Raw genomic sequence first — 23,808 nt, forward strand, 5'->3', positions numbered from 1 at the left:
GACTCCCCTTGTATCTGGATTTTTACTAATTTTCCAGAGCTTCAGCACTATCTGTTTTATTTGTGGCAGTCAGTGACTAATGCATTTAGTTACTATGCCCACTGGGGCCGAATTGATGGTTGGAGGCTTCTCCTTTATATGCACACTATTTTATTGTATAGAGAGGAGATTTATCCTTCATATGTACACTACTTAATTGTACATATTTATTGAGGAGGAGATATATGCAATAATGGTATTGTAGCTTTGTGTGACTCGCTAATGGTATTACTCTGCACAAATCCTCATTGCAAATTGTATGTGAAGAATTAAGGCAAAGATGGCCATCACACTTTGTGACTAATCAGACAGATTTTATGATCGGAACGAACTGTTGACTGTTGTTGCTGATTCTTAAATTTAATTTTTATTCATTCCCTAGAGTATTGCATCATTAAGATATTGAATATAATTTTGCACTCAGTTTTTACTTGGAGTACCAACATTTGTATTCATGAAAAGACAGAACCACTGTATATTTGCAAGAAGTGTATGTATTTAAGATGTGTTCCAAGATGGCCAATCTGTTTACATGCTAGGAAGATTGGATTGCACCCATTTTTTATGTTGATGTATTATGCACGAAAAAGCTTGCATTAACAAAATTTACTCACCCTTGATCAAGGCATGATGATGCCGAAATGCGTTCAGTTAAAAATTCAGAATTTTCGCACAAATAAACAAAGTATTACTCTTTAACTGGTATTGGAGTAATTGGTGCACTCCAGCCTGTATTTCTGAACATGGCAGCAATCGGAAGAGGACCATATATATATATACAAATATGATGTGATCAAGGCCGTTTTGTGACGGCCGAAACGCGTCATGCCGATGGCGAGGGAAGAATAAAGCCACATTTTTGAAATCTAACCTTGGTGTTTTGGAGATCTGTTCCGTGGTGATGTGAGGAGATGCATTGCAGGACTTTGTTTCTATATATACAAATATATACATGTATATAATATTATAGTTTAACATAATTAGGGATCCCTGTTTTCCATTTTTACTGATTTTTAAAGGTAAAAACAGACACGCACAGACAGAAAATAATGTGTTTCCTGTCTGTATTTAATTTTTATAGCAGAAAAATACAGAAAATTGTACTTCTTGTGAGCACCTCTCCATGCTGTTCTTCATGAATTCCAGGCCAACAGCTGAGCAGCTAGACAACATGGGAAGTTAAAAAAGAGGATGAGATTTCCTTAAATACATTCATATGTTAACCTATATTTGTATATCATTCTAATATTTACCTATGGGTGTAGTGTTTTGTTATATATGGCTGCTTAATTTGCTAAAACGCTACAGGCATCAAAGTATGAGAGCATCTTTATCAGTTAAATAAATGTTGATATATACCATTTCATCACTCCATTTATTCTCCAAAAACTAAATAAATATGGATAAGTACCAAAAAGATGACCAAAAAAATCATTATTGATAAATACCGAGAGAAATGTTTAAAAATAAATACCATAAATCCGGTAGCCCTAAACATAATTAATACAAATATTTAATGTACATTATATTAAATATATTTTTAATATATATTACACTTTCTGCTCTAAAAACAATATAGATATTGTACAAAGATACACAAATAAAATCAACATAAAAAATATGAACAATTCATTAATCAAATATATGAATTACTTTAGCCAATATTTAAAATATTAAAGAAAACAAAAGCACACATTTACTAAAAACAATATAAACATAAAAATACTTAAGGTACATTATGAAATTTATTTTTTGATGTGTTAAATTTACTACTATAAAAATTATATATATTATACAAAACATACAAAAATAAAAAACAACATAAAAAATGTAATTCATCAATTATATTAATGGATTGCTAAATTAAAGCAGTTGGCAATTGATATTGGGTTCGGAGAGGCCTGGGCGACCCAGATAGTGCCAGCCAAGCAAATCATTAAGAAGGCATACTGGGATTGGGTGAAAGGGGTGGAGGATCGAAAATCCAACTAGGGGACCCTCACTGAACAGTTTTTAATGCACAAGCCGGTTGCTAAATTTGAGCACTATTTTGATTTTATACAATCTCCTCGTGATAGCTTGCTATTTACAAAATTTAGATTTGGGATGCTCCCACTAAATGACTTGGTAGCAGGATGGAGGAACTATAGCTTGGCTTCTGTGAGCTGCCCAGGTTGCCAAGCCCCATTAAAATCACTTCCTCATTTCCTTTTCGCATGTCCTGCTTACAGTGCTCCCAGGAGGAAATGGCTTAAACCTGTATGCAGAAACCTGGGGTTTACCGATTACAGGGTAGCACTGCGTACTTTTAAATCAGACACTTCGTCCTTTAGTATGATCTGTGCGGTGGCAAAATACTTGGGCAGTGCTTGGGTGCTACGTGTAAACCTGTTAAAACATAGCAAGCGCTAACATCCTCTGGGCCCAAATGCTCCTAACTGCTTTTTGTAAATGAATCTGTTTTTATTGTCTACAGTGTACAATTTGTTTTATATTCTGCTTTTAATGGATTTTATACAAACTTTTTATATGTTAATTGTTGTATGAATTTCTGCACTTTTTAAATCTTAAAAAATACGTTGTTCAAGCTTTCATGATATTTTATATCGAATAAAGTACATACAACAACATATTAATTAATTTAGCCATTATTTAGAATATAAAAAAAGTGAAAAGGCATTTACCATAAAATACTAAAAATATTGAAAAAAATAAAATCAAATAATGTAAAAGAAAAAATAAACAACTATTCATATAAATTTTATTGCACCAATATTAAGAAGGTGTTTGTTTCTGAAAATATTAGCTGTACTCTTCTCATTCCAGTTTATGCAACAATAGGGAAAGTGTTGAACTTCGGAGGGGTTACATTTACTATTCCCACTCCTATCTAAACAACAGTAGGAAAAGTGGTTGACTTCAGAAGGTTAGATCTCCTAATTTTACTCCAGTCTACATAACAGTAGGTACAGTGAGGGACTTCGAAGGCTTTAGATTTACTATTCACACTCCAGTCTAAACAACATTGTGGAAATTGTTTGACTTCAGAAAGGTCATATTTACTATTCCTACTCCAGTCTGTACAACAGTAAGGAAAGTCTTGGATTTAGGAAGGGTTATATATTTACTATACCCACTTCAGTCTAAACAAAAGTAGGGAAAGTGTTTGACTTTAAAAGGATGACATAGATGAATACAAATGGTATTAATTTAGTATACATTTTTAATACTTTATTAAATTAGGGTATTTAGAAAATGTAGTATACATTTTTAATACTTTACTAAATTAGGGTATTTAGAAATAAATACATATTTTTACTATCAAACAACAGAAAGATTATGTTAACCTATAAGTTAAACAAGAAATAAAGAAAAAACATACAAGTATTTATAATATCACCTTCTTTAAAAACATAGCACAATTATTAAATCTTTATGTTTGTATTTATTTTTGATAAACACATAAAGACAGAGCAAATGTAAATAACAAATATCATTGCAAAAACAAAATTCATATTTACTATTAAATAAATTAATTTGTTTTATGCAAAATAATATCAAAACACTATTAATTACAAATTAATACATTACATATAAATATCAATTGATATAAAACTATTATATATTTCTTTTCTTTGCAACCTACAACCCAAAAACAAAATAATACAGCATAAAAATACATGTTCAACAAACAAATATCAATTTAAATAATTAGGTAATTTGCATAATACATAATTAAATAAGATTTAATTTAATAAATAGCATTAAATGATAGAGCAATTCATTCAATTACATTTCCAAGCCCATTCCTCAACTAGCACAGCAACCCACAACTAAATTATAAGTTAAATAAATCATTATTGAAATATTTTCATAATTAAAATTAACTATAATTTGAGATTTTTTGTAACTTAATTAACTTCCCACCCTATATCCATACAAACGTAAGAACCTGCAACTAGAATATAACGTACTATTATTAATAATAAAACCAAACTAAAATGCTAATTTTAAATTCAAAATATAAGACTTAAAAGATTCACATCATTAATAATCCATTAAAAAAGTATAAAAAATCAATGAATTTAAATTATTTCTAGTTTCACTAACTTCTGACCCTATCCCCTACAAACTCAACAACCTGCTACAATGCTACAGATTAATAATACAATTAACACAAATCAACTAAATCACTTAACATTTCTTTTTTTTTGTGTCCTCATTTATGAGATTATTGAGGTTTTGGTAGACAAGATCACTTTATCATGAGAGAACTCTCTAATTTTTGGATTTTTCCAACTGAGTAGAAACCGCCCTTCTGTATCAAGGTAGGATCATGTCTTAGGAACCTTCAAATTCTTTGGAATAATCAATCATGGATTCACCATGATGATTCTGCTGATTTTGTTGTATCGCATAGTGTGTAATCATTGGACATCCCTACCTACCCTACCGCATCTTTTTAACCCATAGTTCCCAAAATCTGATTCTATTACGCTTTCCTCTGGACTTGTCTAGTTTCCTAACCTTCTCTACAGAACGAAACCATTCTACTGCATTAGGAGGAGTTGCGAGTATCCGCTTTACGCATATCTCGCGTCCGGCTAGTAAAATTAAGATGAATAATTAGGGGCCTATTACGATGGCGGGCGGACTTTCGTCTATCTGCCATTCTAGCGTTGCTAGGACGGCCGCCAGTGGTGTGGCGGTCCTGCACCGGCGATTAGGATGCCACCACCACTGTGGTGGTGGCATCCTCCATTCCCAGCATTGTGGCGGACTGATGCACTGTGTGCATTGTCATGCACAAGGTAACAGGCACTGTGAGGTGCCTGCCACCATGTCCATGACAATGTGTGCACCCCCCGTAATGGGCCCCCGAAAGCAAAATCTGCATGCCTTTCCGTGGCTTCTTCCCGCTCCCATGCTAATATGGATGCCGGTGTCTAGCAGACACCGTCACCATATATAACCCCTTTTCCGCCCGGTCGATTGGTCGACCAGCGGAAAACCGGTGGCCGGTCTTTCCATCAGCCGGGGTCTCCCTGCCATACTAATATGGTGGGGAAATGAGTGGCCGGCAGGGTAGGATGTAGGGCGGATCGCTATCGCCATGCGGGTGGTGGCGATCCGCCCTACATCCTAATAGACCCCTAAGTATTTTTGTTTTTTACTTAATACAGTAGTAGAATCATTACATTCCAAAATACCAAAAATAATGATAAATGTGCTTACCTCAATGTTCGTTTCTAAAACTTTATCGATAATCTTATCCACTTCTTCGCAGAAAATGTCAAGTTGCGGGCACAGGTGGAACAAGTGAATGTCATTCGCTTTTGGTTCCCCACATTTAGGACAATTTTTCACCACCTGTTTATTCATTTTGGATAGCTTTTCTGGTGTCCAATATGACCTGTGTAAAGTAAAAAGATGATTTCTCCTAAGAGGTGTAGAAACTATAATTTGCCATAAAAATGTGCAGGATACTTGCCATTGCGAGTCCTGTGCTGGGAAGATCTTTTTCCATACATTATCTGGGGTAGTGAATTCATTGTCTCCTGTCTGTATCAAATGCCAATACCACTTCGATATTTCCTTTCTTTTTGGGTCAATTTGTCTTTCATTCTCCAGATTCTCAGTAATTTCTAAGATTTTCTCTTTATCCTTTGCCCAACTCACCAGCTGATAATATTTAAACCTGGATAATTTCCCATTTGTTCCTTCTAGCAATGAATTTCAGCTTTGCAATGTGCCAGAGTCAAACAATTGTCCCATTTTGTTATGCCTGCGGGCCTGCTAAGGAGTCTTCTAAGTAGTCAGGGGTTCCCAGAGACCTCCAAATAGGTGCTAGCCGACTGTAGTATGGATTCTTCCATGCTCTTCTTAGTTCATACTGTCAGGTTCGGTCTTAGCCAAGCCTACCTTGCATGTTGTGAACTTCAACTCCCATGATGCAATGAGGAGGAAGTACTTTAGGCAGCATCGCGCTGGGATCTATGCACGTAATTCTGACTCTGGTTCCTGTTTGCTTCCTGGTTGGGCTCTGCGGTGGTTGCTCAGCTAGCCTCTTCTGGATCGGGTGCTGCGGGCAATCGGAGACTGCTTCCTATTCCTACCACTCGTTGCTGTGTTCCCTCACAACCGGATTGTTTTATAAACATTGCGGATCGCAGTGGTATATCGGTATCCCTTAGTCACACCAGCACTAAATGAGAAAGTGGTCTTATGTTATACAATTCCCTGTGCTCCCTTTTCTAACCTCTTGAGTCTGACTCATAAAGATTTTACTGTGACTTATTCTGGCAGTACTCCTGACTAACTCCTTGTAAAACATTGAATTGTTCATTGGGGTAGGTGACTACCCACCTCAAGAAACAATCACAATCCTTGTCAGGGTGAACCCTCAAAATCACAAATTAAAGTGGAGCTCAACCCTTTAGTAGTGATGGCACAGGCCAGACAGGTTTAACTTAGGGCAATGTGTAGAGCATTTATGCAGTACCAAAACAGTAATAAAGTCAAAATGCAAAACAATAAAACTCCCAAACAGGATTAGAAAAACTGAATAACACTTAATGGACAAAATGACACCCAAATGATGAAAGTTCAATACCGAAAACCGGAGATATATATTTTTAAAGTTTTAAGTATGCATAGCACCAAGAAGCACGAAGTGCCAATGGTAGTCAATGGTCGCATTAGACTAGGCCTGGGCATGCTCCGAAGCTGATCAAGATAAATCACCAGTCGGAGACGCCAACCAGGTTCGTTCTAGTCAGAGATTTATCTTCTGTCTATAGACCTGTAAGTTCCAAACCTACATGAGCACACTTCCTACTGGATCACTCTTCTAAAGCCCCCAGGGCCTCAGGGGAGGTACTAAGAAACTCACAGGGTATCAGACAGAGGCCAACAGCATATTCCAGTCCAGGTCCAGTTGCCACTGGTAAGATGGACAGTGGCAGGAAAGCGATTTTGAATTGGAGGTCAGCCTTATGACCCTTGGAGTCCACTTCTTTGTCTTTAGTACAAGAGGCTGCAGGTCCAGTTCTTCAGGGCTCCCATCAGGTTACAGACAGCAGGTCCAGTCCTCCTCTGTTCTTCCTCGGATCTAGAAGTGTTCTGAAGTGATGTAATGTAATGTAATGAAATGTATGTGTCTTGTAAAGCGCACTGCTGCCCTGAGGCGTCGTGGTGCTGTAGACCGCTGGGGAACCCATCCTGGCTATCCCTGTGAGATGGTCCCTACTGGGTATCTCCAAGGTGAAACCAGGCATCCCCAGCGAATGTGGGGGGCCGTTGTAGAGATGAGGCAGCTAATGCCCAGAGTTGCCGAGTGTGATCCCTGGTTAGAGTAGGCACCGGAGCGAGAATGATCGAGTCCGCTGACCCTGGTCCACGACCCTGCCGCGTCGGGAATTGAACACTGGTCACGGGCCGTTCTCTGCTTCCGGGTCTGCCACCTCTAACCAGTGAGCCACACCATTCCACTGTGTGTTCAAGTGGGTGCATGGAGATGCCTCATTTATACTTGGCATTAACTAGTGGGTAGGAATGAATCCTGGCCATAACCTAACCAATGGGGTAAAAGTTCCCAGGGCCACCCCTACCCACTTTGGTCATTTTTAAGATGGCAAGGTCTTTGGCCATACTAAACTTGGGCTTTAAGGGATGGTGTGTGTGTGTGTGGAGTGTGCTATAGTAATCATTTTGTCCTCCCAAATCTAATATCAAAATCCAGTTTGAAGTAGCCACTGTACACCCAATAAATCGAGACAGAAGAATGACAGGATAAAAACAGGATTCTTCAGCAACCAGACAGTGAACTCACAGAAATTGTCTTGACATCCTGTTCTCTACTATGGAAGTACGCCCCAAGTGTTTTATGTAAACCTAGGAGACTTTCTTGTGCTCACACTAGGCCCGGACAGGAATGCCACCATTTTATATGCTCACGTTTAAAGTTGACATCTTTTCTTGAATGATGACATTCGATATTTGACACACATTTGCTTGCATGCTTGTATGGATAATGTTCCATGGAATATCTTTTCTTGCATTTGCATATCTTCTTAGGCATATTATCAGATTCTTAAACATTTTGATGACAGCTAAGTTTCACTGCGCAAAATGATGTTATTTATTATTGTTCACTTGGCGACAGCTTTGTCAGGATAGAATCAATAATTACCGCCTGACTAGGACTTCGGCATGGTAACATGGGTGAAGTTTATTACATAAACAACACCACTCCTTTGCCTAGGTAGAAGAGTATTTCACTGACACTGTCTGTATTGCCCCATGCTGGATTTCCAGCCCAGCTAAATCTTGTTTATCTCCTCAGAAGGATGGTGCCCAGCTCTACACCAAGATGGGCTCCCAGATTAAACATACCCACAGGTAACTGGGGAGCTCGATCACCCTACAGGGATACTTTCAGATTCATCCACGCTAGGCACACTAGGAGAGGGAGCGCTAAGTAGGAGCACAACTATATCTGTACATATGTGCAAGCAAATACTCTATGCAAAAGCCCAATGGCTGAATTGTTCACTTTCTTTACCATTCTTGTGATGCTGTTTACCGTGTTCTGTTTCCTTCTATTAATTATTGCATTGCACATATTTTACGCAAGAAACTTCTCACTTCAATGAATATTGAAATGCCAATTTGAGAACTTCTTCTGTCTCTCAGTATTTCCCTGGGGAGTCAGGGTTGTTATGTGCTGAGGTTGCACATGCTCCCTGTTACCTTACTAGGTTAGGGGTACAGATGGCGCACTGTGAGCTAGCCAGGCCAATATATCCTGTAGATAGGTGTAGAATCAGTTATGCACAGCTTTGAGGTTTTTGTTGTTCAACAAACGCAGTTTTACTGAGAAAGTATGACCCGCCCAACAAGATAAGTCAAGCAGGTTTTGACTCTTGAACAGGATTTGACACTACAGTGTCAAAAAGAATGGGCACAGTCCCCACCCTGCATATTCTGTGAAATTCAGACTGACCATTCAGGTCAGTCTATTGTTTGCTCCTGGCAGGCATTTCAAACACCCATTCAAATGATAATTACTGCCTGGAAGAGGTTGGATTGCAAATACAAATTATCCCCAGGAATTTTAGGAAGTGTAAAGGGAATTTTCTAAAAGTTACTTTTCCTTAAATTGATTAGAAATCGGACTTCATCATTGAATTGAATTTTGAATAGCTATTAAAAATAGTTGATTAGTTATTTTTCTAGCTCGTCCCATTCCTGAGATACAGTATTAGAATTTTAATCTGTACTCTGGTTTTCTACATAGGATATTTATGCCCGTCACAGTAAAAAGTAGCTTTTTCAAGGTGGTCCTTCTAAGGACATGCGAAAATTGAGGGGCATATTATCAAGGGGGTTTATCTCTGCTTTTTTGGCTTTAAAAGCCAAGAAAGCGGAGATAAAATTATCTCCCTATTACCTAGCTGTCGCTAACACCAGTTAGCGACAGCTAGTAGGAGATAGCGACCATCTTGGGCCCCACTTTGCATGTCAGTGATATTTATCACTAATGACATGCAAAGTGGGCGTGCCAAGATGTTAGCGACTGGAAACAGTCGCTAACATCGCTATCTCCTATTACCAACTTTTGGAGATATTCGCGCTAAGCGCGAATATCTCCAAAAGCTAACACCTGCCCTGAGCAGTTCATAGCCACGTTATCCAATGGGAGGTGGATAACATGGCTAAGAGCATTAGCTCAGAAATTAAGGAATATCGCTGACTTTTCAGCGATATTCATGCATTGCGGCCGATTTTTATCGCTTAGGAGATAAACCTTGGTAATACCAAGGTCTATCTGCGATAAAAATCGCCGCAGGTCGGCGATACATTTTTGTCTCTAACCAAGCAATAGCGATAATTATCGCTATTGCTTGGTAATATGCCCTTAATACTTTGGGTCCTACTTTTTAAACCCATGCAATCTGCCTTGAGGGCTACAAGGCCTACATAGGGTTGCTGTATTAATATTTATAAGGGGAGATTTGACTTGTCAAAAGTGTTTATTTTGACAGGTCGAATTGCATTTTTAAATTGCTACAGCCAAACTACACAGGGTAGACCTGATGTTATATTCGGGTCCTACTTTTTAAACCCATGCATTCTTCCTTGCGGGCTGCAAGGCCTACAAAGGATTGCCTTATTAATATTTATAAGGGGAGGTTTGACTTGTCAAAAGGGTTTATTTTGACAGGTCGAATTGCAGTTTTTAAACTGCTACAGCCAAACTACACAGGGTAGACCTGATGCTATATTTGCATTGGCACTGTAGCTAATGGTACATTAGGTGCTGCAGTCCACTGGTGGCATTTGACTTCCAGGACATGGGTACACTTTCTACCATAAACCAGGGACTTATTGGCAAGTTAATTATGCCAATTAGGAATATTTCAATTCAACCATGTTAACATGGGGAGCAGACATTTTACTACTTGTTAGCAGGGGTGAGGTGTGCAAAATTCAAAAACCAGCAACAAGATAGGGTCCAGTATGAGGTGAAAAATCCAGGATGACCATGCAGACAAGACAGATATCTTACATTCTTAAATACCATAGGTAAGCAGGAGCACTCCATTTTCATCTTAAGGATGTATTGATCAAGATTTTGCTGTGGCTTATTCTAGCAAAGAATCTGCATGTAAAGATACAGCCAGAGTAAGTCAGGAGTACTTCTGGATTTTTCCTGAAAATGACGAGTAAGTCAAGAGTACAGCAGGAGTAAGTCATACAGACTCACATCAGTCTTTGTGAATTGTCCCCCTAGAATTCAGGGGCTTGATTTGTGAATATGTTGGCTGTGATTAACTCTACCTAGAAATCAGGAGTAGGCCAGGAGTACTACTAAAGTAAGTCAACCTTACTCATAGCAATATCCTTGTGACTCAGGCCCTGGGTCTGAATAGTCCCAACTCTGGGGCTTAGCTATGGCTTGCTTATGATATACTAAATGCACTATTGGCCCATTTCACAAAGGGTGTGATTCATAAATATTTGGATACGAGTTGGTGTGACATACTCCAAACTTACCCTTCAAATCCAGTAGTAAGAGCGGGGTACTCCTGTAGGATGCCTGGCTTACTCCTGGGACCCGGTTCACAAAGTTCTTGCTTGGACGTACTCTTCCATTACTCCAGGTTTGCTCTAGTATTCCAAAAGTAATACCCCTGTCTTACTCCTGGAATTCAGGAGTACTACAATAGTAAACCATACCTACTCAGAGCTAACTCTTTGGGGCACATTATCAAGGGATTTATCTCCGCTTTTTTGGCTTTAAAAGCCAAGAAAACAGAGATAAAATGATCTCCCTATTACCTAGCTGTCGCTAACACCAGTTAGCGACAGCTAGTAGGAGATAGCGACCATCTTGGGCCCCGCTTTGCTTGTCAGAAAAATGTATCACTAATGACATGCAAAGTGGGCGTGCCAAGATGTTAGCGACTGGAAACAGTCGCTAACATCGCTATCTCCTATTACCAACTTTTGGAGATATTCGCGCTAAGCGCGAATATCTCCAAAAGCTAACACCTGCCCAGGAGCAGTTCTTAGCCATGTTATCCAATGGGAGGAGGATAACATGGCTAAGAGCATTAGCTCGGTAATGCCTGAATATCGCTGATTTTTCAGCAATATTCATGCATTATTGCCGATTTTTATCGCATTTTTGCGATAAACTTTGGTAATACCATGGTTTATCTGCGTTAAAAATCGTGGCAGCTCGCTAACCAAGCAATAGCGATAATTATCGCTATTGCTTAGTAATATGTCCCTTTGTGTCTCAGAGCCAATGCGATGTGGTTGTGTGTGAAACTCTGCACCTGATTTACCTGTTTGCAATCAAACAGAAATGATCCTCCCAGATGAGGCAGGTTCACCTGTGTACCATGCCCTGTCCACACTTGGCGTGACAGTCCTAGCAGCCTACCTTAAGTGCTTGTTTAACATAAACAAGCTGGTGATCATTTCCATTTAGCATGTGGTTGTTTTGAGTACTTTACAGGACAAGTGACTTCCTGCGAATGATAAACAGAAGGCGAGCCCTGAGAGCAGCAAGAAACCAAGGACGCCAAAGTTAGCCTTTCGTGAGTGGCAATTGCCACGTATTAATTAACAGCACCATTTTCAGCTGTCGCCTGCCGTTTCCTCTGCGTTTGGGGGACAAGTGTCCACGGCAACACATATTTTATTTGGTTGCGATTTCATCCGGACAGGTGATGAATAATTTTTTCGACATGTTTCGGATATCGACAAACTCTTCGCACTCCAGCACCAGGTTTCTGATGGGCTCTGATAGACTCTCCAGCGTCAGCAGCCAAGTGTCAGTGAATGACATCCTGAACAACAAAAGCAAAGAGTAAGTAAAAATAACTCGCAATAAGTTGGAAACAGTTACGTGTATTCATAGCCGAATGATGATTAGGGGCCGGTGGGCCATTTCAACACAAACATCATGAATTTTGTATATGGTGCTTGCATGCAGAGTTTCTAATGTATTCGCCGTGTAGCTGCGGCCTCTGATAGTTACAATGGAATTTCATAAGTAATTGTATTTTTGGAGGAGATTGGGTAAACAACCATAAAGATAATGACCAGGGAAGACTTGGCTTGGCAGTTCGGTCTGGACTGTTCCCATGAGGCACAGGTTCAAGACTGATTTGCATATGGCCACGTCTGAACTGGGGTGGCTTGGTGAGCGAAATAACGATGGACTAAACCCAGATCTGTGACTGGGGGTGAATGTTTTGCCACTGTGCAACATTCCGTCCATCATCTTGTGTGTTTTGCTGTTCACCCTTCATTTATTGTCAGACACATTTTTAAAGAGCCGAGGATGAAACGAAACCGCGTTGCAATGAAAAGTGGATCTAAACCGTCTTGTTTTGCAACTATTTCCACTTTTGATAGTGTCAGCATTGTATGGGGCCACAGAAGGGTTTAAAAGCCTCCTCTGTAATACCAACGTACTAGCCCAAACTTTCTAAAGGCCAATTTACCGAGACAAGTTCTTTTCCTCGTGGCCTTCTTGAAAAGGAGGACATTCCTAGGTGCCTTGGTGCAAGTCCATGACAACAAACCAATCTGTTTATTAGGAATTTGCTTCTTCAATCACAATAAAATACTTAATAAATACAGAGACATAAATTCATTGTCAACGCATGAAAGAATCATTTAGATGTTAAAGAATGCAGCACAGTTTAAGGGACTGTCAAAAAACTTAGGTGTGAGTGAGCAGGGTCACTGGAATTATGCGATTGTGTAGCCACGGAGTTTTTCGCATATTCACAGATTTTCCGCTTTTACCGAATAATTCATAATCTGGTGCATATTATGCAGATTTAAACAACAAAAAATATTGTTTCTAGTTCAAACAGTTACAACTTACCAAAAAAGCAGCAACACGTGTGTTGCGCAGTGGACGGAAGGCCCTTTGAGAAGGTTCACTGGTCCCCTTTCTGTTCCTCGGGTCTATACTTTGGTGTTAAACTGGTAATAATGAGGTGCAACCAATGGGCAGGCAGTGTTAGCAAATGTAAAACTGTCCAGATAATAAAGTAATACTATCACAAAATGTGCCACATTACGTTGCATTATTCCCCTGTTCTTGCTACATAATTTACTCAACCCTGCCGCATAATTTGCCCCACCCCTGCCGCATGCTTCCAGTGACCCTGGGTTTAAGGTACATATATTAGGTACATATATTATACAAATGGGGTAGGAAACAGTCTGCATTACCTGCCTTGGTTGATGCCTGGGTCTACTCATGCATAGGTCACATCCTTAACTAGGATAACATTGCTAGTGTCTGTCATCAGGTTCATATACCATTTCTTATCATCCTAATTCCATAAGTAGCCATCTGAGCAGCACCTCTTCAGCCTATTGTATATCGATCAAAAAAAACAAAGAAGTGTGCAAGGGATTCTAGGTTCTCACTACTGCCCTAAAAGAAGCAATCTTGGGGCATATTATCAAGGGGGTTTATCTCCGCTTTTTTGGCTTTAAAAGCCAAGAAAGCGGAGATAAAATTATCTCCCTATTACCTAGCTGTCGCTAACACCAGTTAGCGACAGCTAGTAGGAGATAGCGACCATCTTGGGCCCCACTTTGCATGTCAGTGATATTTATCACTAATGACATGCAAAGTGGGCGTGCCAAGATGTTAGCGACTGGAAACAGTCGCTAACATCGCTATCTCCTATTACCAACTTTTGGAGATATTCGCGCTAAGCGCGAATATCTCCAAAAGCTAACACCTGCCCTGATCAGTTCTTAGCCATGTTATCCAATGGGAGGTGGATAACATGACTAAGAGCATTAGCTCGCTAATGCATGAATATCGCTGACTTTTCAGCAATATTCATGCATTGCGGCCGATTTTATCGCATTTGCGATAAACCTTGGTAATACCAAGGTATATCTGCAATAAAAATCGCCGCAGCTCGGCGATAATTTTTTTCACGCTAACCAAGCAATAGCGATAATTATCGCTATTGCTTGGTAATATGCCCCCTTGTCTTTGGCTGTGCCGCCACCTGTCCAGGGCCGGCTTTAGCACTGGTGGCGCCCTGTGCGACAGTGCTTGTTAGCGCCCCCCCAATGATCACCTCTGCCATGGATTCCATCACCACCACCCTTTAACAGCGCCCCTCAAGTCAAGTCAGAACACTTTACATCACACATACTTTGCACAGAGACAATCATATGTGTTTAAATCAGTGTATAGGAAATCTTACATAAGGCAGAGGCCTACAAGATGTAGGAGTCACATGTCATCCATACTGGTAGGCAGTATATTTTAAGAGTCCTTGGTCTGAAAAAGCACAAATTCAGAATTTAAAACGTAACATCATTGTTAAGGGTTCTCTTTCATAATAAGAATTGTTTTCTACCAAATGAACCCCTTTCACAAGATTAGGATAATGAAAGACTGGACAAAAAAACATATAGCTCTATCTATATAAATATATGGAGCGACCCTTGACCCGGTCACCTGGCAGGTCACTCCCCTCGCCGCCGCACAGCACCACCTGTGTGACGCTGCCCTGAACCCGACTGCTGCCGCTCACTTGGATCGTGCCCCGCATTGTCTTCTCTGCTATCGGTACCTGCGCCCTGCTCTGCTAATTGCACTGTATTTAGCACTGTTGTCCATGCCTGTTTTATTTGTATTTGCACTGTTGTTGTTTTGTCCTTGACCATTCACTCACGTTTGTGCCCTCTTTTGCCCTCTGTTACCACCGCCCCCCCTTCCCTTCTTGCCACTGCAACCCCTGCGGCCCCGCCCACCGACTCTCCCATTCGCCACCCCGATCCCCCCTCCCAGCTGCTCCTTCCTCCCACATCCCCTCATATGGAGGCCACACAGCTGCTGAAGGCGCGCCTAAGGCAAGCCCGTCTGCACCCGTCTGCGCCAGGACCACGCCAGCACCAGGACCCCAGGCCCCCGCAAATGCCCCGACGCCCATCTCTGCTACGACTCCAGCTCCCTCCACGCACTTAACGGCAGACGATCACGCACCTGCTGCCTGGCCGCCCCGAAGCGCACACAAGGACCCTTCTGCTGCCGGAACTGCAGCTTCACCAGCACCCCTCCCGCCAACCCACCCACCAAACAACCCAACTATCACAGATGCATCCTACTCAACATCCGCTCCACCCGCAAACACGGCGTGGAACTCTGGGACCTACATGACTCCAACACTCCAGACGTCGCTTTCCTGACGGAGACCTGGCTGAACGACTCCTCGGCACCCGACATCGCCATAGCCATCCCAGAGAGCTACAAGATCACCTCCACGGAATACGAGGAGGAATCGCCATTGTCCATAGGAACACCCTCAGAGTCTCGACCAGCACTGACGACACCCTCAGCAACGCCGAACACCTGTACTTTCAGATCCACACCAACCCCAACACCACCCTCAGAGGAACCCTCGTCTACAGACTCACCGGACCCCGACCACAGTTCAGCAACTCCATCGCCACGGACTACATCCTCCTCGGGGACCTGAACTTCCACCTCGAGAACAACAACGACTCAAACTCTTCCACCCTGAACGGCAACCTCGCCAACCTCAGACTCGGACACTCGTCACAACATCTACCCACTCCGCCGGCCACACGCTTGACCCCATCTTCTCCGCAAGCTCCCACGTCTCCTTCAACCACACCACCTAACTCCCCTGGACCAACCACTGCTGCATCCACTTCACCTTCTGGAAACCCACCACACACCACCGAACCCAACGGATGCCTCGCCGCGGCTGGAGCAAAGTCACCAAAGACCAGTTAACCACCATCCGCGCCCAGAGCTCACCCGCAGACCCGACCGACCCAGATGCCGCCACCCTCAACCTCAGACAGTGGATCGACAACTGCGCCAACACCCTCCCCCGCTCAAGATCCCCTCCAACAGCCACACCATAAAGAAAGCCAGCTGGTTCACTGAAGACCTCCAGACCTCCAAGCAAACCTGCCGAAAGATAGAGAAGAACTGGATCTGTGAACGAACACCAGAAAGCTACGCGGCCCACAAGAACGCCACCCGCAGACACCACCACCTCATCAGATCCGCCAAAAGGGCCTCCTTCAAAGACCGCCTAGACAACAATGCACACAACAGCAAAGAGCTCTTCAACATCGCGAAGGAACTCTCCAACCCCAGCTCCAACACCAACAACATCCTGCCTTTGCAAGACTTGTGCGACTCGCTGGCCACATTCTTCCACCGCAAGATCACAGACATCCACGACAGCTTCGACGCCGCGACTGCCCCGGAAACCACCGAGACCTCCAACCCCACGACCACCACCCGCACCAACCGCCTGCTCTCCTGGACCAACATCAATGACGACAACACCATCAAGATTATGAACACCCTTCACTCCAGATCCCCGTCAGACCCATGCCAACACCACATCTTCAACAGAGCCAGCACCGCCATCGCACCCCATCTCCGGAAAGCCATCAACATCTCCTTCGAGACAGCAACCTTCATGGAGAGTTGGAAGCATGCCGAAATCAACAACTTACTCAAGAAACCCAAGGTGGTTCCCGGCGAAGGTCATCGAAAAGGCTGTCAACAAACAACTGACCAGCTTCCTTGAGGAGAACAACATCCTGGACCTGTTCCAATCTGGGTTCCGCAGCACCTAAACTGCCCTCATTGCCGCCACCGACGACATCAGGACTCTGCTAGACAACGGAGAAACCTCGGCCCTCAACCTCCTGGACCTTTCAGACACCTTCGACACTGTCTGCCAACGCACACTACGAACCCGCCTCCACGATGCCGGAATCCAAGAGAAGGCCCTGGAGTAGACCACCTCCTTCCTCTCCGGCAGAACACAGAGCATCCGCCTCCCCCCTTCTGCTCCAAAGCCACCAAGATCATCTACGGCGTACCCCAGGGATCATCCCTCAGCCCAACGCTGTTCAACTCTACATGGCACCACTTGCCCGTGTCACCCGACTGCACGACCTCAACATCATCTCTTACGCCGATGACACCCAGCTGATCCTCTCCCTCACCAAGGACCCCCACACCACCAAAACCAACCTCCATGAAGGAATGAAGGCCGTCGCCGACTGGATGAGAAACAGCTGACTGAAGCAGAACTCGGACAAGACGGAGGTTCTCATCCTCGGATCCACCCCCTTGGCATGGGACCACTCCTGGTGGCCAACCACACTAGGAACAGCACCAACACCCACCGACCACGCATGCAACCTAGGGGTCATCCTCGACTCCACCCTCTCCATGACAAAGCAGGTCAATGCCGCCTTTTCCTCCTGCTTCAACACCCTCTGCAAACTCCGCAGGATCTACAAGTGGATCCACACCGTAACAAGAAGGATGGTCACCCAGGCCCTCGTCAGCAGCAGACTTGACTAGGAAAACGCCCTCTATGCAGGAGCCTCGGTCAAACTCCTGAAACGGCTACAACGCATCCAGAACGCCTCAGCGCCTGATCCATGACATCCCTTGCTACAGCCACATCAAACCCCACCAGAGGGACCTGCACTGGCTCCCCGTCAACAAGAGGATAACCTTCAAGCTCCTCATCCACACACGCAAAGCACTCCACAACACCGGAACAATGTACCTCAACAGCCAACTCAGCTTCTACACCCCCACCCGCCCGCTCCGCTCCACTGACCATGCCCTCGCCACTGTCCCCCGCTTCCGTAGAGTGACTGTTGGAGGCAGATCATTCTCCCACCTCGCTGCGAAGACATGGAACACCCTCCCCATCTGCCTACGGCAGACCCAAGACCTATTGACCTTCAGAAGACTCCTCAAGACCTGGCTCTTTGAACAGTAACAGCACCCCCCACCCCTTAGCGCCTTGAGACCCTCATGGGTACGTAGTGCGCTTTACAAATGATCTGATTGATTGATTGATTGAACATATACCTTGCAGTTTGCAACAGCTCTAGGGTGACCGTTAAAAGCTCAATGTTCTATATTTCTAGCAGCCGTGAGGGCAACGGCTTTCGCTTACCGCCTACCTGGCTCCTCTACCACCATGAGGGGAACTGCACTCCACTCTGGGTCCTCCACGCCGTGAGGGCAATGGCTGAATCGACATCACGCCGGACCCACTCTGAGCAGCGGAGACTACATCTCCCAGCTGCCCCGGGGTCCAGCGCACAAGTGACGCCATCAACGCGCCCGGAGGCGCTTTAAGTTCAAGGAGCTCCGAACGCGCTCGGGGCACTCTGCTACTGCTTTTCCAGCAGCCGTGAGGGCAACGGCTTTCGCTTACCGCCTACCTGGCTCCTCTACCGCCATGAGGGGAACTGCACTCCACTCTGGGTCCTCCACGCCGTGAGGGAAACGGCTGAATCGACATCACGCCGGACCCACTCTGAGCAGCGGAGACTACATCTCCCAGCTGCCCCGGGGTCCAGCGCACAAGTGATGCCATCATCGCGCCCGGAGGCGCTTTAAGTTCAAGGAGCACCGAACGCGCTCGGGGAACTCTGCTACTGCTTTTCCAGCAGCCGTGAAGGCAACAGCTTTCGCTTACCACCTACCTGGCTCCTCTACCGCCGTGAGGGGATCGGCACTCTACTCTGGGTCCTCCACGCCGTGAGGGCAACGGCTGCATCAACATCAAGCCTGACCCACTCTGAGCAGCGGAGACTACATCTCCCAGCTGCCCCGGGGTCCGGCGCACAAGTGACGCCATCAACGCGCACCGAGGTGCTTTAAGTTCAAGGAGCGCCGAACCCGCTCGGGGCACTCTGCTACTGCTTTTCCAGCAGCCGTGAGGGCAACGACTTTCGCTTACCGCCTACCTGGCTCCTCTACCGCCGTGAGGGGAACCGCACTCCACTCTGGGTCATCCACGCCATGAGGGCAACGGCTGCATCGACATCAAGCCGGACCCACTCTGAGCAGCGGAGACTACATCTCCCAGCTGCCCCGGGGTCCGGCGCACAAGTGACGCCATCAACGCGCCCGGAGGTGCTTTAAGTTCAAGGAACACCTCCCGTCCCGCGGGACGCGCACGGGCAGCGCCGGGAGAAGCCCGGGACAAGGGCGGGACCATCTGTGGCTGTCCGTGGCCAGAGGAGGCCGGGACGGGCCACTCCCCTAACATCCCCAAAGGACAACCACGAAGAGTGGACAAATACTTAAAGGTACTGTTATCTGAAACTATCAATACGTGGTTACCCTTGTTTCCAATCCCTCTTCCTGGTATTAGGAGGGAGCGTTGACTAGGCAAGGATTAGTCCCCCTTTACTTGTAAAAATGAGTCATATGGGTAAATTCCAAAAGCCTGCTGCTTCTCGCCCCATGACTAGGCAGCAGGTGGCGACAACACAATCCCTTCCTAACCTAACGGCTATTGACAAGATGCTTCAAAAAACTATTGAGGTAGTGGTAACTGCAATAGAAAACACAGAGAGAAGATTATCAACTACTCCTGCTGCCCCCCTGTCACAGCAAGTGGGGGACTACTCAGCAATTGCAATTAACCCTCCGATTCAAGTTCCTTCCTCACATCGCCCTTTGCTGAGTTGCCTTGTGCTCAGGTTCCCATAGATGTAGAAGTCAGCTTTCATGCTTCTAGTTCCCCCCTTCCCCCCGCAATCACTGTAGCAAACAAATCGCGCCCCAGAAGTAAGAAAGTTAGATTACCAAAAAAACTAATTAAAAGGACCATGCCCAAACATGACCTTGTAACAGCTACTGCTGGCCCTTCCCTATCGACTGTGGGTGCACCGGTCTGGGTTACCAACCTTGTTGCCGATTTTCAGGCTCTGATGGAGCAGACTATTGGCACACACATTAAACCCTTGGTATCTAGGATTGATAGATTGGTTTCTACCCTTAATAATATGGGTCTAGGGAGAACACAGTCTACCAGTCCATTGGGAAAGCTTGCCTCTAGTGAGGTCGGCGGTATTCCAAAGACTATTCCCCATGGCAGGACCGCTTCACCCAAAAATAGTGCTATTGGGAATCAAGGTACAAGGCTAGTTTCGAATATCACTGAGTCAGTCCCTGATTCTGTTAGCCCCTCACCCAGCAATAATACACCTGCTGAAAATTCCCAGGTAATTAGAAACCCTACTCTCATTTGTGGAGAAACAAAACCCTTACCTAGGGATGGAAAAATAGGAAGTGAAAACAACAAAATCGGAATCCAACCAACCGAAAGGCATTATCTAAAGGTACCTCATTGGAGTTGCCGACCATCGATCTCCCCCCAGAATCTCTACCCTGTGCCGTAGTACTAACGGGGGTACCGCCCTTAAGCCAGGGAAAAAGTGAAGACCATACAGACTTAAAAAATAAGTGTATACAATGGCTCAATGCCAACAGGCCTCTACCTCCAAATGTTTTAGGGGAAATACTTTCTGTCAGAAGAATAGAATGGATCGGGAGGGGACCTAAAACTATTGCAGGAAACACCGTAGTAATAAATTTCAGGGATATCAGCGCTGTTGAATACATCTGTAGTATATCCCCCAATAGATTAAAACACCCAAATCCTACCCCTCCATTTGTCATACTTCTATCCCACCCCTTACTTGAGGTCTGGCCATTGTAAAAGTGTCCACTATGGTGAGGGCCATAGTAGTCGCCCATATAGAATGCAACAGGGGGCAACAACCTGGGAGGACACTCATTCATATATTCCTCCACTCTCACTGTTACCTCAAAGAAACAGGTTCAGTGTGTTGGAACAGGTGGATTGACGCCCTGTGAATGAGAATTCTCCACTAAATATTGTCAGTGGAACACCTACCCTTGTAATTGCATTGGGGAGAAATGATATGAATAATACCCCCGGAGAAGATACAGTACCTCATCCCCTGATCAGGGAGGGAAGGAGAGAAAAGGGGGTAATGGAGTACCAGTTGGGAGCTTGTACTCCCATGGAGGCTGTACCTAGTATGGAAACGAGGGAAGGGATAATTCAGTTAGGGACCACCACTAGTGATAGCTCCCCCGCCATAGGAATAGGGAAACCACAAGCCATTGTTGAGGTAGCTGCTGGAAGTATAAAAATCCTCTCGTGGAATGTAGCTGGGTTAAAAAATAAATTACTTACGCCTGAGTGGGGTCCCTTCATGGCATCACATGACATCTGCCTGATGCAGGAAACCTGGGCATTGGAGGAGAGTGTTAGCCCAGGTTATGCACCCTTCGATATCCTGGCAACAACTAGGGGTGGAGGTCGTCCATCGGGTGGTTCATCGATCTGGATAGGTATGCATTTGGGCGTCCAGGAAGCCCAAATACCAACTAATTCCCCTGACGTCCAATGTGTGCTATTGACACCCCAAAACATGCCCAAAGTAGCCATAATAAATATTTATCCAAGGCCAGTCAGGAATGGGCAGGAATCAAATACAATCAATGTATTGGATCTTTTTATCCAGGCACTTGACCCCTCAATCGCTATAGTCCTTGGTGGCGATTTCAATTGCCAATTCGAGCCTTTGGTCAGCCCCGAGTTGGGCAAAGAGGATGATGAAGACTCGTTTTGGCGTATCCCCGACCCTAAGATCCCCTCTGTCAGGGCATGGACCCCGTTGGTCCTGCAAATTAAATCATCTTCCCTTGCAACGTCTCTGCGGGCGTGCAATGGGAGGCTGGACCCTGACCGTCTGGGTCAGCACGTTTAATAGGGCAGAACAAACTTCCATCATTGATTATATAATGATAGAAGCAAAACACTGGGATAGATTGATGGAATTTAGGGTCTTACCGAGGCAAGATAGTAACCACAATGCCCTTGTCTTAACACTTAAGCCAGGGAGCTTCGGGCTGACAAATCCTGATGCCAAACCCAATACTGAGATCTTGACCCTTATGGTAGCCAACAATAGGCGCAGGGTTAAATGGCCCCACTTTGAGGACTCCCCTAGCAGGCTTGCCGAAATATATCAGATTGCTGTACCTCGGATTATTAAGATGAGTGATTCGGCCTCTAACGGTCAAGCCGTAGAAATCCATAGGCAGTTGACTCTCGCACTGGGGGATGTGTTTTGCCCAGTAAGTGGGAATAAACGGCGAGGGGTTGAGACACACCCCTGGTATGATGACACCTGCAGGAAAGCAAAAAGGGACCTCCTTACGGCAGTTAAATCCAAAGATAGTGTAGGAATTAGGCTATCTAGAGTGCTTTATAAAAAGGCAATTATTAGAGGTAAGAGGGATTGGGAGGAAACGAGGTGGGAGGACTTGAGATTTGCGCTCCTTTCAAAGGACGCCAAGTCGTTCTGGGCCACTGTTAGCTCAGGTGTAAAAGGGGGAGGGGAGGCCGTTTCCCCGAATATTGCGCCCTCAGTGTGGGAGGCACATTTCGGAGCACTATATACAAATTTGGAGCGTGACGATCTTCCTCGCCTAGGCTCCAAACCTGCCCAAGAGTATAGTATTGCCGGGACGACTGATCTGTCCCTGGAAGGAGCTGTGGCCCTCCCGCCATCCCCCATCCCAGACCCCCACCATGAGTATCGACTGGTGGGGGCCTCGGGCGCGGGGTTGCCGTTGGATCACCTGGATGCTCCAGAGGTGTATCTCCCTGTAATGCCAGAGATCATCACCCTGAAGGAGGTAGAATATGCCATAGCAAGGCTGCTCCCCAACAAAGCTCCTGGCCTTGATAAATTGCCTGGGGACCTGTTTTGATCTCAGCCTAAAATATGGGCATCATACCTGGTTATCCTGTTTAATGCGGTTCTCATGGGGTTTGATCCACCGGACACCTGGTTGGGAGCTGAGATCGTCCCCATTTACAAGAAGGGTTGTCCGCTATCCCCATCAAACTATAGGCCCATTAGCCTTATAGATACAACACAAAAACTAAAGGGGTAGGATCATATTGGACAGGATACAAGGGTGGATGGAGGAATATGAAATAATGACTACTCTCCAGGCCGGATTTAGATCTGGCATCTCAACCCTGGATCAAATTTTGCGGCTCCAGGTCCTATTCTGGAAAACAGCAAGAGTAAAGGGTGGCAGCCTCTACCTTGTCTTTGTGGACCTGCGGGCCACTTTCGATCTTGTCTTCAGGGAAAAGTTGTGGAAAATACTGGCAGATCTGGGTCTCCCGCCTTATCTACTGAACACCCTGACTAGATTGCATGCTGGCAATTATGCTCAGGTCAGGTGTGGGAGACATGGGGATCTTTCAGCCCATTTTCCTGTATCTAGGGGTGTGTGACAGGGGTGCGTTCTGGCCCCTTGTTGTTTAGCCTTTTCATTAA

General features: G+C 44.7%; 1 protein-coding gene across 1 annotated transcript in view; it reads left to right on the plus strand.

Moving 5' to 3' along the window:
- The first annotated feature begins 12,115 nt into the window (after positions 1-12,115).
- The window catches only part of LOC147683933 (transient receptor potential cation channel subfamily V member 6-like), a 201,188-nt gene continuing 189,495 nt past the window's right edge, over positions 12,116-23,808 (plus strand). The window contains exon 1 of the mRNA XM_086944925.1: positions 12,116-12,421. Coding sequence (XP_086801051.1) covers positions 12,282-12,421 — 140 coding nt within the window. The 5' untranslated portion in view covers positions 12,116-12,281. The remainder of the gene's footprint in view (positions 12,422-23,808) is intronic.

The sequence above is a fragment of the Lissotriton vulgaris genome, chromosome 11, assembly GCF_964263255.1.
Source record: "Lissotriton vulgaris chromosome 11, aLisVul1.2, whole genome shotgun sequence".
Taxonomy (NCBI): domain Eukaryota; kingdom Metazoa; phylum Chordata; class Amphibia; order Caudata; family Salamandridae; genus Lissotriton; species Lissotriton vulgaris.